The 18,017-nt window shown below is 43.4% G+C and overlaps 1 protein-coding gene across 3 annotated transcripts in view; it reads right to left on the bottom strand.

Annotated features, from left to right (window-relative positions):
- Positions 1-18,017, bottom strand: part of ETV4 (ETS variant transcription factor 4) — a 117,958-nt gene that overhangs the window by 14,509 nt on the left and 85,432 nt on the right. For 2 of the 3 annotated variants that reach the window (XM_033917292.1, XM_033917294.1), the window contains 2 exons: positions 15,548-15,616; positions 12,698-12,870 (listed from right to left, as the gene is read on the bottom strand). In XM_033917292.1, the coding sequence (XP_033773183.1) occupies positions 12,698-12,870; positions 15,548-15,616 (242 nt within the window). The remainder of the gene's footprint in view (positions 1-12,697; positions 12,871-15,547; positions 15,617-18,017) is intronic. The other variant, XM_033917293.1, reaches the window with a different exon arrangement.

The raw sequence follows: 18,017 nt of genomic DNA, 5'->3' as shown, positions 1-18,017 counted from the left end.
CTAAGGGAGTTTCCTAAAAAACAAAAAAAAGGTTGGATTTTCCTGTTTCTCTTTCGATGTTTACTCGGTCTGCTACGCTTCTCACAGTCAGCTGACAATTTTGATGCACAATTCAATTAATTTTGGCAACATTTTCATCGGTTCTACTCATTACTGGCTGCCCTGACCTCTCTTCATCAGTGACGCTTTCTCTCCCTTCAGAATAACGTTTCATCCATTTGTACACTGCCGTTTTCTTCATGGCATTATCCCCATAAACTTAAGACTAACATGTTCCCGACTTCACTTCCACTCTTGCCAAGTTTAACAAGAAATTTAAGGTTTGTTCACGGCTCTAATTCAAGCTCCGACAGTCTCGTGACGGAACACAAAAACACACAATAATGAATGCCATTCAGCAAGATACCACCACACATCGAAACAAATGCAGCTGTGAGACACTGATATATACTAAGATTATGGAAGTCTACATTAAGCGCAGGGAGGCAAGTTCGCCAACTTAATTGTCAGACCTCGTATGTCATCATTTCTAACCTAATCAGGATTTCTTAATCACACATATCCATTATAGGTTCTGGGCAATTTACAAGATAAGAGGCCCCTCCCGCATCATGAGAAAGTAGTTACATTGTAGTGGAAGGTTACACTGTTATAAGAAGGTGAAAGTTACATGTTTCCCTGAAAATAAGACCTACCCCAAAATAAGCCCTAGCATGATTTTTGGGGTAGGTCTTAATATAAGCCCTACCCCAAAAGTAAGCCCTAGTTCCCGGAAGCCTAACCCAAATGTCCTTGGATTCACCAGCAGCAACGCTTCCCCCGCTGACCCTCCCATCTTTCCATCTCTTCCTCCTGTTCAAACCCCTCCGACCGCGAGACCTACAAAGCAGCATCGGCAGTACACTAAACAGGCTGCTTCGTGGCCTTCTCCCACAGGGGCATTCCCTCTGCCGCATCACTAATGGAAAGCCTAGTAGCCAAACTCCTCACCAACTACCTAGAAGACCACAACATACTCCACCCTACACAGTCTGGTTTCAGAACCAACTACAGCACAGAGACACTACTGGGTTCCCTCATAGACACAGCTAGACAACACCTCAGCACAGGTAGAAAAATGCTGATTATTCAACTGGATCTCACTGTAGCATTTGACCTGGTGAACCACAACATCCTACTACAAATACTAGATACAATAGGAATAACAGATAAGGTACACACATGGTTTCAAGGATTCCTACAATCCAGAACTTACAGAGTAAAGTTGAACAAAGAAAAATCAGAACCATGGTCCAACCCCTGCGGCATATCCCAAGGATCTCCACTATCCCCAACTCTCTTCAATCTCTATATTGCATCCCTCGGCACCTGCCTGGACAAATTAGGCTTAACCTCCTATAGCTATGCAGACATCACCATTCTCCTTCCTTTTGACCAACCAACGTCCTCCATGACACACACACTACAAAGGACATTTGAAGCAGTAGCAACATGGATGAAAAATCACAAACTGAAACTGAACCCAGACAAGACAAAATTCATTCTCCTCGAAAATAATAAAACCCCAACCATAACTAATCTAGTAATAAACTCAATCACATACCCTATACAACCCACTCTAAAACTTCTAGGAATGACTATAGACAGATGCTATATCATGCAACCACAAATCAACAAAACAATACAAAAATCATTCACGGTCATGAGAAACTTAAGGCAAGTTCGAAAATTCTTCGACAGAACACAATTCCAGCTCTTGGTCCAATCCCTAGTCCTAAGTCTTCTAGACTACTGCAACATACTCTATCTCCCCTGCCCCGCAACCATGATAAAACAACTACAAACAGTTCAAAACACAGCGCTAAGACTTAGCTATTCACTGAGGAAACACAACCACATCACGGCAGCATAATTTGACTCACACTGGCTCCCAATACAAGCAAGAGTACTATTCAAATTCTATTGCTTACTATTTAAAACCATAAACAACCGCCTAATCCAAACTACCTCAACCGGACATAGGAGAACGCACAAACCGTTCACGCATCCCCCAATCAGACGTCAAACGAAAAAAAAACTGTACGATGGCCTTCTAGCCATACAAGCAGCAAAACTAGGCTGCCAACTCTCCATTTTACTGATAACGATCCCAGACTACAAATCGTTCAGAAAAGAAATAAAAACCATGCTATTCAAGAAATCCTTGAAGACAAACTAACACCCGCAAGACTCGTCCCAATTCTCTGCAGCAACCTGCTCTACTCTTCAATTCCTCTGGAAATGTACAGATAACTCCTTTTTTTTTTTTTTTTTTTTTGATGATGCAAAAATAATTAAACATTTTTATTAAGTATTTTAAAGGATACAAGAATCATTTAAAGTACATAGAAACAAAGTAAAGCTTTCTGTATATAAAATATATAAATCTATGTTTAACTGTATAGGAGCAAAGGCTCCAATTATTAAAAATGTATGTAAGGGATATATAAGATAAAGATGAGAGAGAGCAGTAAAGGAAAAAGGAAAGAAAAATGAAAGATAGAAGAGAGGAGAAGAAAAGGATAACAGGAGTGTCTAAGAAGATGAGCGTACATAGGAATCTAAGAATGACCATGGAGATTTGTTGTATTTCAAGTTCATGCAGGTTCGGAATGTAACTCTCTTCTCATATGCATAGGATTCAAATCTATGATACATACTCAGAGAGTTCCACCAAAAGGTATAATCTAGTAGCGAAGGTGATTTCCAATTTTTTAGAATGTGCATGAGAGCAGTCACCAACATGGTATCAATGAGTTTAGGTGGACAATTTGATTGTGTGAAACATGTGTGTTGAGAGCGAAGGATTACAATGTCCATAGAGATTTCTTCTGAGCAATTAGTAATAGATTGTATGGTGTTCCAGACGTAGGTCCAAAAAGAACGGACTAGAGTACAATGAAATAACATATGATCAAGAGTTCCTTCCTCTTTCAAACAGTTCCAGCAAACAGAGTCTTGCTTTAAGTTAGCTTTCCACATGCGAAGTGGGGTCCATATTGCCTGCCACATAAGAAAGTACATTGATTGTGATACTCTAGAAGATAAAAGCGGGCGATTTGTTGATGACCAGAAAAGCTCCCAATCAATGTCAGAAAGCGGAGTGGTAAGTATAGCGTCCCAGTGCTTCACAGATAACTCCTTTTGTAATCCGCCTTGAACCGCAAGGTAATGGCGGAATAGAAATCACTAATGTAATGTAACAAGAACCCGCCACAGTGATACATTCAGGGCTCGCTTAACCTATGGATCAAGTGAGGCCCTGGTCCAGAGCGTCAAAATCCCAGTCTGGTCTACCTTCAAGCTTCCAGCAGGATAGATGCTGCACAGGGATTTTGGCACCCTTGATCATCAGTGTCCTAAGCTAGTGCCTCACCTGGTCCAGAAAAAGGGGGAAGACTAGAGAGAGGGAAAGATACCAGATTGCAGGAGGAAGGGGGGAAGGAGAGTGGTGCAGTGGTTAAAGCTACAGCCTCAGCACGCTGCTCCTTGTGGCCTTGGGCAATCCCTCCATTGTATTTCCCCATGCCCCCCTCCTGTAATTCTTGTCAGTCCATAGTGTCCATGTAAATACATATACTGGTTTTTAAAAATAAATTTTATTGTAAAACCGCTTAGAAATTTGATAAGTGGGATAACAAATTTTAATAAAACTTGGATAGATTGTGAGGCCGCCGGGACCGACAGGGAAAAATGCTTGAGTAGATGAATAAATTCATGTAAACCGTTCTTAGCTCCCCTGGGAGAACGGTATAGAAAACTGAATAAATAAATAAGAGAGAGAGGGGTTTTTTTTTTTTGGGGGGGGGGACACCAAAGCAAAACTCAGGGTGCCACGGTCCCTTGAGCTAGTCCTGGACATATTATCTCTTGGGCTCCAGAAGAGCTTGTTATACAGTCTTCAATGCACAGCTGTGTGGATTTGAGGAAGCTGAGATAATCAGATCAGGTTTCATCAGCGCCAGACGCTTTACTTCAGTTCCAATCCCTCAGAGGATCTCCTTTAAGCTTTCCATAGTGACTTTCAGCACTCTGCTAGATGAATCACTAAGTTATTTGAGGGGGGGGGGGACAAAAAGCAGAGACTTTTTACTCCAGGAAGGACGTTTCGATTCTCACAGGACAAATTACTGCGGTTTAGGATGTTAGATACGTCGAGACATGCAAGCAGGCTTTTACTCGCATGCTTTTCCGAAAGAACTGAGGTGGCTGCCGGTCTGTTTATTATACAGGAAGACGCCCTGGGGCTTCTCGGCGCAGGTTACAGCCAACGGCTGCTTTTAGCTCTACAGTCAGTTTGCATTTCGTCGCTATTTTAATGAAGATGTCCCTGTCGATCTGTCAATAGTTTTTGAAATATTGCTTTGAATGTTTGGTTTAATAAATATATTAAGTGAACAATGGTGAACCAGCCACAGTTAACACAAAGATGTTATTCCCCTCCCCCGTAGCTCATGATTCAGTGGCATCTATAATGTATCCCGTAAATATCTTATACTTCTTATATGATACTTCAAGATTAAAAAATAGTTTCCAAGTTTAATAGTTTCTTGACATACAGTCTTATCACTAGTATCTAGACGGTTTACAATAAATACAGTAAAAAGATTAAAGTTTTAAGGGGCGTTCCCAGACAAAGAGGACTAAAAGGAATCTAAGAGGGGAAGGGAGGGAAAGTGACAATATAATTACAGTAGGGGAGGGGGGGAAAGGATAATTACAATTGGTGAGGGCATATTTTTTTGTTCCTGGGACATGAGTAAGTTATCAAGTATGGAAAGCCTCTCGGAATAAAAACGTTTTTAGTTTAGATTTAAGTATCATTAGGGAGGAGTCTTGTCTGAGGTCCTTGTCTGAGTTCCAAAGTATTGGGGCCATAACGTTCTTCTCCTTCCCATTATAGGGATTCCAACAGGAGAAGCCTACATTAAATACGAAACTGTCTTTGCCAGGTGGTTTCTTAGAAAGGCATAAAGTAGTTGAATTTATTTAATAATAATAATAATAATTTATTCTTATATACCGCCAGACCACAAATGGTTCTAGGCGGTTCATAGCAGATAAGGCTGAACATCCAGCGAATATACAGTTCAAAAAGATACATCAATTTCTAGAATGTAAACAATATATATGTTGTACTTAAAAGCATGAGGAAGCTTGGGTTACAAATTTATCAAATATCTTGGTGGGGACACCGGCACCTCACCACCCCCATTCCCCATGCCATGCTCACACCCTCACTTCCCACCCCCCCACAACTATACCTCTTTATATCTATCTTCGCCAGCACGAGCAACTTCTCTGACCCGCGGCTTGGCTCCCCTCTGAAGCCACTTCTGGGTCGCAGGCCCAGGAAGTGACGTCAGAGAGAAAGCCAACACTGGCGCGAGTTGCTCATGCTCCAAAGATTTAAAGAGTTACCCAGGGGTGGGAGGGCAGGAGTGTTGCCTCTATATGACTAGAGTTGGGTACAGTTGAGTAGACTCTGCTGTGATGAACGAAGGGTTTGTGATGGTTGGTACAGAGTTACCAGTTGATCGAGATACGATGAGGAGTGAAACAGACAGGTCTTGAATACTAATGAAAGGATCTTATAGGTTAATCTGTGTTTTATTGAAAGCCAATTAGCAGATTTAGTGGCAGAGTGACATGATAAAAATTTCTTTATGCCTGTAATGAGTTTTATTGCAGTGTTTTGGATGAGAGGGAGATGCTGAAGACCATGATATAGGGCATTCCAGTATAAGTTATTAATTACAAGGGCTGAGCTATCAAGATATGGTCTGATTAATTGAATCATTCTTAGCATGAGAAAACAGCATTGAGTGGCAGAAGAGATTTGTGCTGGAAAGTTAACTCATCTATAACGCCTAGAATTTTTAGCGTAGGAACTAAAGGGATCATTGTGTCAAAGAGAAAGAGCGAGATGATTTTGAGAATAAGCTAAGAAGTGAATTTTTAGACTGCATTTGAACATGATAAGGGAGAGAAATCCCTCCCCTCCCCACCCCTCGGCATCAAAACCTGCCCCTTCCCACCGAAACCTCTTTGTCCAGTCCCCACATCTTCTCAATCCAGATCTCGGGACACACTCGGCCAGTTTATCTTTTGACTGGCAGGTGGCATTGGTTGGGCTTGAATGGGCAAGGTTATCTGAGAGAGGAGGAGGGTTTCACACATTGGGTAGGGGCTAGTAGGGACCCCAAGAGCTTCAGCAGGGACCCTTTATTCTGCTGCTCCCTACAGGGTAGGTTAACTACACCTCCAAAACCCAACACAGATCATATGATTTATCATATCTATGTAAAAAAAAAAATTCATTTTCATCATTTATCAGTTGCTTTGCATGTAACGCATTTGCCACACCTTATCCATAAAATTTTCATATAGCCGGTAACTTGTGTAAATGCATTTTTGACATGCAAGAAGTGCTGAATCTCATCTTTTAAGTGCATGAACACAATTTAGGAAAGTAGAAAGCTTCATGGGTCAAGACCACTCTCATACGACAAGACACAGGACAGCAAATTTGGCAGACGGACAAATAATGCCGAGCTTTGTTTTCAGAAGCGTTTTGTGACAAGACGAAAAACAAACCCTTGAGAAAATACAACCTATTTTATAGAAATGAATAGAGGTGAGATGGAGAATAGAGTTTCGTAGAAGCGATAAACCAGCTTGACTGCCACATCATCCAGTACATTACATGTAAAAGCTACCATATCAATTAAACTGTAGCGAATAATAAAGGCTATAGATTTCTACAGGTGATAAGAATGTCTTCAAATGAATCCAGAACATTCCATTCTCCCCAGATCACAAGTCAAGAGGCGCACAGATCAACATCATTACAGATAGGTGAAGAGACGGGATGTAGTCATAAATCCCAGCATTCATCTCTACCTGCACTTTCTGAACAAAGGCCATGTTGATGTAACCTCATAACCTCATAACCTTTACCAACGCCATCAGTACTCAATTAGAAGCAGGCAACTTACCATACCCAAAGAATAAAGATGAAATGTTTAAAAAGGCATCCCTCATCTTAGCTATTAACACAGTTTATTTCAGGTCTGTCTTTAGTTGAATAAGTGCAGAACTCTCAGTCATCTGTGCTCCATCTGCTCATGCTAGAGCCCAAGGTTGAGTTGGAACCAAGCTAAATACACCCATAAATCATGGGCTGACATTAATGGATGTTCCAGACGCATTTCCTAGCTATTATCGAAGTTTAATGCTCTGTTTGGAACTGGGAAGTACAACAGAGTTCATGGCCATTTAAATCAATCTTATCTCTAGCTTGGGGAAGTGGTAAGTCCTTGTCTTGTACTGAAAAGGTTCTTTTGGCAAGGCTTGTTCAAAGCTAAAGGCTACATTGGCAATTGTGACAAGTTTGAAAAGAGAATGAGGCACAAGCATTGAAACCTGGGACAGCAAGACCAAGGTAGCGAGTCCTCTAAAGCAGTGGTCCCCAACCCTGTCCTGAAGGACCATTAGCCAGTCAGGTTTTCGGGATATCCCTAATGAATATGCATGGGGTAGATTTGCATGCCTGTCACCTCCATTATATGCAAATCTTTCTCATGCATATTCATTAAGGCTATCCCGAAAACCCGACTGGCTGGTGGTCCTCCAGGATAGGGTTGGGAACCACTGCTCTAAAGGTACTCATCGATTTAAGATATAGGAATCATGCCCTGGTTTAGAAAAGGTTAGCCAAGTTCAGCCCTTGAGGGCATCAACAGGCCCAAGTTTTCAGGATAATCTGAATGAATGTGTGTAATAGATATGTACCTCTCTTAAACATAGAAACATAGAAGATGACGGCAGAAAAGGGCTACAGCCCATCAAGCCTGCCCACTCTGCTTACCCACCCCCTGTCTATGCCCTAATGACCCAATTCCCTTATCTTGACCCTCATAGGGATCCCACATGGGTATCCCATTTATTCTTAAAGTCTGGCACGCTGTCTGCCTCTATCACCTGCACTGGAAGCTTGTTCCAATGATCAACCACTCTCTCTGTGAAGAAATACTTTCTGGTGTCGCCATGAAATTTTCTGCCCCTGAGTTTGAGCGGGTGCCCTCTTGTGGCCGAGGGTCCCTTGAGAAAGAAAATATCATCTTTCACTTCGACACGTCCCGTGAGGTACTTAAATGTTTCGATCATGTCTCCCCTCTCCCTACGTTCCTCAAGAGTGTAGAGCTGCAATTTGTTCAGTCTCTCTTCGTACGAGAGACCCTTGAGCCCCGAGATCATCCTGGTGGCCGTCCACTGAACTGATTCAATTCTGCGCACATCTTTACTGTAATGTGGCCTCCAGAATTGCACACAGTACTCCAGATGAGGTCTCACCATGGCCCTGTACAACGGCATTATGACTTCAGGCTTTCGGCTGACGAAACTTCTATTGATACAACCCAATATCTGCCTTGCCTTAGATGAAGCCTTCTCCACTTGATTGGCAGTTTTCATGTCTGCACTGATGATTACTCCTAAATCTCGTTCTGCTGAAGTCCTAGTTAAAGTTTCTCCATTCAAGAAGTACGTCCTGCATGGATTTCCACTTCCGAGGTGCATGACTTTACATTTCTTAGCATTGAAGCCTAGCTGCCAGGTTGAGGACCAACTTTCCAATGTAAGCAGGTCCTGCGCCATATAATTCTGTAAACTGCATTCACTTACTATATTACATAGTTTGGCGTCATCGGCGAATAGTGTTATTTTACCTTGAAGCCCTTGAGTCAGATCCCCTATGAATATGTTGAAAAGGAGTGGACCCAGGACCGAGCCCTGCGGCACTCCACTGGTCACCTCCGATGTTTTAGAGAGGGTACCATTAACCACCACCCTCTGAAGTCTGCCACTCAGCCAATCATTGACCCATGCAGTTAGTGTCTCTCCTAACCCCATCGATTCCATCTTGCTTAGCAGCCTGCGGTGTGGGACACTGTCAAAAGCTTTACTGAAGTCCAGGTACACGACGTCCAAAGACTCTCCCAAGTCCAACTTTCTTGTTACCCAGTCAAAGAAGCTGATGAGATTGGATTGGCAGGACCTACCCTTGGTGAATCCATGCTGACTGGGATCCCGAAGATTCCCTTCATTCAAGATCGTGTCCAATTTGCTTTTAATTAGTGTTTCCATGAGTTTGCACACTATTGATGTGAGACTCACCGGTCTATAATTCGCAGCCTCTGCCCTGCAACCCTTTTTATGCAGAGGAACGACATTAGCTAATTTCCAGTCCAGGGGAACTTTCCCCTTACTTAGGGAGAGATTGAATAGCTCAGCCAACGGTTTCGCCAGGACATCGCTCAATTCTCTGAGCACTCTTGGGTGCAAATTGTCTGGTCCCATGGCTTTGTTCACCTTGAGTCTTATGCATATTCATTTGTGTTATCCTTAACATCTGGAATGTTTGAGGTCCTCAAGGATTAAAGATGGATAAAACCTGGCTTAGAATATGGGGATCCAAATCTTAATTTAGTTTGGAAAAAGATCACCTGAAGAAGCGAGTTTGGGCAGATTGGATAGGCCAAGAATGTAGATTCCAATGGAGTGGAAAATAAGAAAGCCCACAAGTGAGAGGCTTTACAGATGACGTTCAGAAGGGGGAAAAGATTATGGTCTCCAGGTACAATCTGGCTTGAAGCAGGAGTCCAGTTCTTGAAGATGTGATGTAGTTACTGCAGTGGCTCATCCTCTGATCAACTGAAAGGGTCAGATGCAGCAAATGCAGAGTGAATACTCTGGGAATAGCGAGGATATACTTTTGGGTAACAGTTACCTGGGTATGGGTATCATGGAGTTACACAGGCTGGGCAATAGGCCGTGTGAATTTTAATTTAATTTTTTAGATCTGGTGGTTGATCCCTGTTCTTTTGGGCCTTCAAATCAGTCTGTACTAGGGCTGGGATCTGGTGCCATAAGCTTTCAATTCACATTTGAAGATCCCCTTCCTCTGATTTATATCCCTCCCTAGCACAGTCAACATAGCAAGGGGCCTAGGCAGCAGGGAAAGGGGAGGGGGATGTTTTACAGTATGGCTTCTTTTGGAACCTTTGAATCATGGTACCTTACCTGGGGATTGCCTGCACATAGATTGTGAGCCCGCCGGGACAGATAGGGATAAATGTTTGAGTACCTGATTGTAAACCGCTTAGACAACCTCTATTGATGTATAAATAACTTAAATAAATAAATGGATCCCAAATTTAGACACTAGGTGTCACCCTTAAGCAATGACTAGGACACCCTCTCCATACATATCCCCAGCCACTCCAGCTGCTAATTGTGGGATCAAACTGTGAACCTTCCACACTTTTCATCTGAATCACAGCTAGCAAAACTCTTTCTTTTACTACATATAAAACTAAAACACAAAAACCCCAAACAACTCGGCACCTTGTGCTCATATTTGTGATACAGTGGCAGGGATGGATGAGGCTGTGCTGTACTATTTCCATATTCAATCTCTGGCTTGCTACCAAACAAGTGCCAGTGCAGCAAGAAATTAGAGCAAGGTCAAGTTATAAGGAAGCCATCCCAATCAACTCGGCTTAATGCAGACAAGGAAAGATGAACCGCTGCACTAGAGATACTGTTTTTATGATTAAAAATTAGTCAAGAAAAGCAGCTGTTTGCGGGCTTTCTGAAGAATCTGTTCTTCCACAGCACCTCGAGCCTTAGTTGGCAGTTAGCTGTGTGGAAGTGGGATGGTTTCTTCCCTCCCATCTAACCCACTGACTAGCCAGGGGCTGCAGACAATGAATCTTTCCCTGTGCTGTGTGTCCAACTTTCAACTTATCGGCCTAACCATGTTGTCCAAAGATAAAGAGGTGTACAATAATTTGGTACCATATATACTGAAATATAAACTGAGACTTTGGGGCCCCCAAAAAATGGCAGTCTTGGTTTATATTCAGATCCTCAAGTCTGCATGCTCCCCCGGCCCTCACCCAAACCCGTTGCAGACCTCCCTCAAGATCCTTATGACATGGGGGCTACTGGCTTTACACCACTTGGATAATGACTAGAGAGCTGGATTTTAGTTTCACAGCGGTGGGATTTCGAGGATGAGTTCTGCCACCCCTTAAAATAAAGGACACGTGCAAAGGTTTGGTGCCGACGTGTCACTACTACCACTTGTTATCATTTCTATAGACTGTCCCTGTTCAGAAGAGCTTACAATCTAATTTGGACAGACAGGACATCTTGGGGTTGGGGAGTTTCTAGCAGAAGGCATGATATGATGGGTAAAGGTATCTGACAGTGAGTGGGAATTAGGAGTTGAAAGGGGGCTTTTAGCTTAGATTTGAAGACTTCTAGAAACAGAGCATAATGTATCAACTGGCAGCCTGTTCCAGGCCTATGGCGTGGCAAGAAAGAAGGGATGGAGTCTGAAGTTGGCAATGGAGAAGGGTGCAGATAAGAGGGACTTGCCCGATGAACAGAGTTCACGGGGAGCATAGGGGGAGGCAAGTGAAGAGATATTGAGGGGCTACAGAGCGAATACACTTGTAAGTCAGTAAGAGGAGTTTGAACTGTATTCAGAAATGGATGGGGAGCCAATGAAGTGACGAGGAGGGGAGGGTAATATGAGCATGGCAGCTCTCACGGAATATAGGCCGTGCAGCAGCATTTTGACTGAAAGGGTGAGAGAGGGATAAGCAGGAGACCCGAGTACGATGCAGTAGTCTAAGCGAGAGGTGATGAGAGCATGGAGAAGGGTTTTTTGATCATGTGCTCAGAGAGGAGAGGTCGGATTTTGGTAATATTAGTGTTGCATTTCCACTGATTGAAGTCCCCCGATGGAGTCTCAAATGAACAGGCAGCTCTCACTACATGCCCAGTCAATGGGGTGTTTTTTTTTTTTTTTAGGATATCCACAATGAATATGCATGACTTAGGTTTGCATACTAAGGAGGCAGTGAATGCAATATGCATAGTCATTGTCGAAATCCTGAAAACCTGACTAGCTGGGTGGGCCCTGAGGATTTAGTTGAGAACCAGTGGACGACCTACAAGGTGAGGGCTCACGGTCACCAATAAGGATAGTGTGATGAAAGGTGGACCCAGGAATTTCTTCAGAAGACACAAGGATGAACCTTCCAGTCAGTCTTGACATTTCAGATCCCATCTCTAGGTAAATTCTAGTGAAGTGTCCAATGCCATTTATCTGTTCCGTTATCATTCTGTAAAGGATATTACCGACAAACAACTCAAGAGACAACTGATTAAGAGAAAACAGTAGAAACAAATGTGAATAACAGAGATAGCCATCAGTCTTCCCTTCCCATTGCTCCTCAGCAATATCCTTCATCAGTGCCATAATTCAAACAAGTACTCCATACTAGAACATTCTAGGATGGAAATCAAGAAGCCTGTACTGACTGGAAGCTGCATGTTCATTTTTTTTTTTTTTTTTCTTAAATTTGCAAGCTGAAAAATGCTTTTGAGTTCCATTCAGAACCTCTAACAATGTTTTAGTTTTTTTAAAAAATACCAGAACATTCAAGTTTTCCAGTCTCTGGTGTCTCCTTGGCATCACTTTAGAAAACCTCAAGGAGTCGGTGTCTTATAAGTGCATGATCCCCCACCTGCACCCCAGAAGACCTACAAGGTCTTCGCTTTCAGGCCTAAGTATGGATCTTACTTCTTCTGGTTCGATGAGCTTGAACTCCATTCCTCTGCCGGTCCAGGCAATGAAATGAGAATTGGTAGGATCATCCAGCAGAGCCACCAGGAACTGCCAAAGCTGGAGAGAGCCCCGTCGCTGATATGGTGGGCCCTCTCGGTATGCACCAATTTCCTGCTTGATGTCCCCTGCTGTATTTAACAAATGGCAAAAATTAGTTTGATTTTCACCTCCTTTCAGCCCTTACCACCCCTTCAGCAATGACAAACTTTTCTTTGGCAGGTCTGGAAGCAGAAAGGTAAACGGATATTTCCCCAGAGTTGTACTATTTCTAATCACATCATTAGAAAGTCCCAGCACATTGTCTCAAAGAATGACAATTACGATAAGCTATCATGACACAGGTCAATCACATTTACACCTCTGCTAGTTAAAAATTAAATTTTAGGTTACACAAGTGCATTAAAAAAAAAAAAAAAAACCAAAGCAAAAGTTTCCAAGTTTATTTAAAATTTGATAAAATCGCATTTTCAGAAATTCAAAGCGATGTAGAATAGTGAAAAAAACAAAAAAAGAAAAAGGGGAGACAGACAATTTTAGGACAATACTGACTTATTGAAACGGAGAGGGTGGTACGGGTATAGGAATCGGTATAGGAAAGAGAACGAAAAAGGTAGAAAAACATAGATGGTGGGATGCCTTCGTAAGGGTCGGTGTCCTACTAATACGAAGGTGAATGTCTACCCAAAACATGTAGCAAAACCAGCGCAATGATCTTTTATCGTGCAGGGGTAAAACTGTGGAACTCACTTATGGGCTAGATACAGAAATGTGGTAATAGAGGTACATTTAGGAAACTACTTAAACCAATTGTTTGTAAAAGCCTTTTTCTAGGCATCGATTTTTGCAGATTGTTGATTTTTTGAAGATCTAATTATTTATGTTTATTTTGTTTTCATTTTGTTTTAACAATTATGTTTGTAACATTTTGTAAACCATTTAGCCTGGGCAGGAGGGCTTGGGCTCCCTCCTGCCTGAATCATTGTCAGGTGGGGTGGGGGTCGCCTGGGTAGGAGGGTTGGGCTCCCTCCTGCCCGGATCATTGTCGGGGGAGGTGGTCGCTGGGGCAGGAGGGCTTGGGCTCCCTCCTGCCTGAATCATTGTCAGGTGGGGTGGGGGTCGCCTGGGTAGGAGGGTTGGGCTCCCTCCTGCCCGGATCATTGTCGGGGGAGGTGGTCGCTGGGGCAGGAGGGCTTGGGCTCCCTCCTGCCTGAATCATTGTCAGGTGGGGTGGGGGTCGCCTGGGTAGGAGGGTTGGGCTCCCTCCTGCCCGGATCATTGTCGGGGGAGGTGGTCGCTGGGGCAGGAGGGCTTGGGCTCCCTCCTGCCTGAATCATTGTCAGGTGGGGTGGGGGTCGCCTGGGCAGGAGGGTTGGGCTCCCTCCTGCCCGGATCGTTGTCGGGTGTGGTGGTTGCCTGGGGCAGGAGGGCTTGGGCTCCCTCCTGCCTGAATCATTGTCAGGTGGGGTGGGGGTCGCCTGGGCAGGAGGGTTGGGCTCCCTCTTGCCCGGATCATTGTCGGGGGAGGTGGTCGCTGGGGCAGGAGGGCTTGGGCTCCCTCCTGCCCGATCTGATTGGGGGGGAGGGGTGGATCGCTGAAGGAGAGATGGCTCATCTCTCCTGTCGCGATAGCGATCGCCCACCCCCCTGAACCACGGCACTTCGGGATGAGGATCGCCGGCAGGGGAAATGCCCTGCTGTGATGTTCACCCCAAAGTGCCACGATTCGGGGAATGGGTGATCACCATCACGGCAGGAGAGATGGCTCATCTCACCTGCCGCGATAGCGATCCCAAGTGCTGGGTTTGGAGCACTTGGTGGTATCGCTATCGCGGCAGGGGAGTTGAGCCATCTCTCCTGCCGTGATAGTTGCTGGGGGGGGGGTTTGGATTCTGTAACCGGTGTTGTTTTTGACAGACACCAGTTACAGAATCCAGCTTTTAGGCGAAGGAGTGGCTCCTCCTTCGCCTAAAAGCTCTTGTGTTGGGCGTTTGGGAATTAGGATTTTTTTAAGGTTGATTATACGGTATAAGTTTAGACGTAGTGGTGTTCTGGCCATTTAAACAGCTGAACGTAGAGGCAGGCCATTATCCCAAAAAAAAAACCTCCTTTTGGACGTTTTTTTTAAATGGACATTTTCCCTGCTTCTGCTTTCAACGTTTAGGGCCTTAGGCCAAAAGGGGACTTAGATGGGGGGGGGGGGTTTATTATGCCCCTCCACGTGTTTATATAATTGGGAAGTACCCCTGGGAATGCTTGTCTCTAGGTTGCTATTCCTAAGCATAAATGGTACCGTATAGAATCAAGCCTAGGAGCACCTAAGCGGACTTAGACCTCCTAAATAAAGGGTCCGCTCCATTAGGCCAGCTTTTCACTCGCCTAATTTGGTGCTGCCTAAGTCAACCACGCCTATTCTCCACCATAACCATGCCTACTTTTAAACATACGAGTCCTTAGGCATGGGAGGGGCGCCTCGACTTAGATGTCGAGAGGCAGTTTGGCGCTGAACTTTTTTAAACCGATTAAAGTTTTTATTTTTGATTGGCTGAAATAACCACTTGAAGCTCCTTCCCAGCTCCATTTTCCCAAGACTGTATTTTTTTCCTTCTTTGAAAGGGACACTTTGTGGTAAAGAGAGCATGATTTGAACTCAAGTCTCAGGGTCTTTCCTGAATAGTAACGGAATGCTCTCACTGACACAGTCCAACACCCCACAATTCCTCACAAGCCAACCCAAAATAATCTTATCTTTTATTAGGTGTAAACGAAAAAGTTGAGTTTGAGGAGTCCACGTTCTCCGTTTCTGACCTTCAAATTTCTCTGGCACAACACAGGCGTCATCAGCATAAACCCTCATCTGTTTCTCATAGCTACATCCTGCAAGAGAAGAATGCCAGGCATTACACAAACATACAAGTCATGAGCAGATAAAATAAACTTGGCCCACCCAGGCTGCCCGTTTGTGCTCACTGACTCTGGTATTACAGGTCTGTTTTGATCCGAGCGCTCCTCTGGTTCAAATCCCACTATTACTCCCTGTGACCTTGAGCAAGTCACTTAACTTTCCTTTGCCTCAGATACAAACTTGGGGCCCTTTTACTAAATGGCATTAAGATTTGGAGTGAACACAGATTTTACTGCTGGAGTGAGCTTGGACGGCAACTTCAGCAGTAGGAACCTACGATATTACCAGGTGGACTTTAGTATGTGGCCCAGAAATATCAAAGAAGAGACAAGTTAACTTAATCGTGTATTTCTAATTAACTAATGGGCAGACTGGATGGACCATTCAGGTCTTTATCTGCCGTCATTTACTGTTACTATGTGAACCAGAAATCTAAAGCTATTATTTTTAAAGATATTTTGCTATACAAGTCATGCACTAATGTAAACTAAACTAAACCTTAAGTTTGTCTACCGCATCATCTCCATAAAGATAGAGCTCGGCACGGTTTACAGGTAATCCAATAAATGAGGGAAGGACATAATAAGAAATTAGAGGTTAAGAAGAGGATAGCTAGCTTTACATCTTAAATAAATAGCTTTAATTTTGGAGAAAAGCCAGGTTTTCAGATGCTTTCGGAATAATTGGAATGAGCCTAGGTTCCGCAGCAGGGCAGGGAGGTTATTCCAAAGCTCAGAGAATTTGAAGAAAAGGGATTTCCCTAATTTACCTGCATACATGACACCTTTTAATGAGAATGAGAAAGAGAGAAAAAAAGAGAAAAGAGAGAGGAAGAGAGAGAAAAAAAGAGAGGAAGAGATAAAAAAAGAGAAGAGAGAGAAAAAAAGAGAGGAAGAGAGAGAGAGAAAGAGAAAAAAGAGACACAAAGAGAGAGAAAAAAAAGAGAGAGAGAGGGAGAAAAAAGAGAGGAAGAGAAACTAAACTAAACCTTAAGTTTGTCTACCGTATCATCTCCATAAAGATAGAGCTCGACACGGTTTACAGGTAATTCAATAAATGAGGGAAAGACATAATAAGAAATTAGAGGTTAAGAAGAGGATAGCTAGCTTTACATCTTAAATAAATAGCTTTAATTTTGGAGAAAAGCCAGGTTTTCAGATGCTTTCGGAATAATTGGAATGAGCCTAGGTTCCGCAGCAGGGCAGGGAGGTTATTCCAAAGCTCAGTGAATTTGAAGAAAAGGGATTTCCCTAATTTACCTGCATACATGACACCTTTTAATGAGAATGAGAAAGAGAGAAAAAAAGAGAAAAGAGAGAGGAAGAGAGAGAAAAAAAGAGAGGAAGAGATAAAAAAAGAGAAGAGAGAGAAAAAAAGAGAGGAAGAGAGAGAGAGAGAGAGAGAGAGAGAGAGAGAGAGAGAGAGAGAGAGAGAAAAAAGAGATACAAAGAGAGAGAAAAAAAAGAGAGAGAGGAAGAGAGAGAGAGAGAAAAGAGAGGAAGAGAAACTAAACTAAACCTTAAGTTCAGTTACAGTCCGAACTGAATTCTGCGAGCAACATGCTTCAGAATGGACAAGCCAACCTATTTGAAGAACATGCTGCCATGATATAAACCAGCATATTCACTGCTTTCTGCAGGAAGGCGTTTATTAATTGTTCTTACCATCACTGCAGAGGTTTAGTCGTCATTAGGGGATCTGTTTCCTCTGCGGCCACACCTTTTCATGGAATTCTCTTCCCGAATCTCTTTGATTGAAGACTTATTTGATAACATTCAGGAAGCAGCTGAAGACCTTTCTATTTCAAGAGGATTTTGGCACACGAGGTCCGACTGTTCTTTTAATTTGGCTCCATTATTAATGTTTAGGACGTGACCAATGTTTTATGTATTGTAAAGGCATCACTTTTTTGCGATTCTATGTGGAAATTTGTGATCTGTCTTGCTAAATTAGATTACTAACCAGGTTATACATTTGCAAAAAAAAAAATAAAAATCAGGATATCGGTGCTAACCTGACTGGTAGCACTAGCCTCTCCCCTCAGGAAGCCTGATACCCCGCTGGTCCAGGAAAAAGTGTGGCCACAGGCAGGCAGGTAGGGTATTGGTAGGAACACCCCAGTTGAGCTTCTGCAGCAGAGAGCTGTCTGAAAAGGCTCAAGAGGAAGCACTAACAGGGGGCCATGAGAACTGATAAGAGGGGAATACCCAGAAAGGAAGGCAAGTGGGAAGAACTGGTGGAAGGAAGACACATGGGAGGTGGAGCAAATCCAAAGGGGGCAGCTGACCCAGAAGAAAAGGAAGACATTCTGGAAGAGAGACTGGGAGAAAGCCGAGGAGAGAAACTAAAACCAGATGCCTTTTTCAACTCATC

This window comes from Geotrypetes seraphini, chromosome 13 (genome assembly GCF_902459505.1).
Source record: "Geotrypetes seraphini chromosome 13, aGeoSer1.1, whole genome shotgun sequence".
Lineage (NCBI taxonomy): Eukaryota > Metazoa > Chordata > Amphibia > Gymnophiona > Dermophiidae > Geotrypetes > Geotrypetes seraphini.
This window is presented reverse-complemented; position numbering and strand designations above follow the sequence as displayed.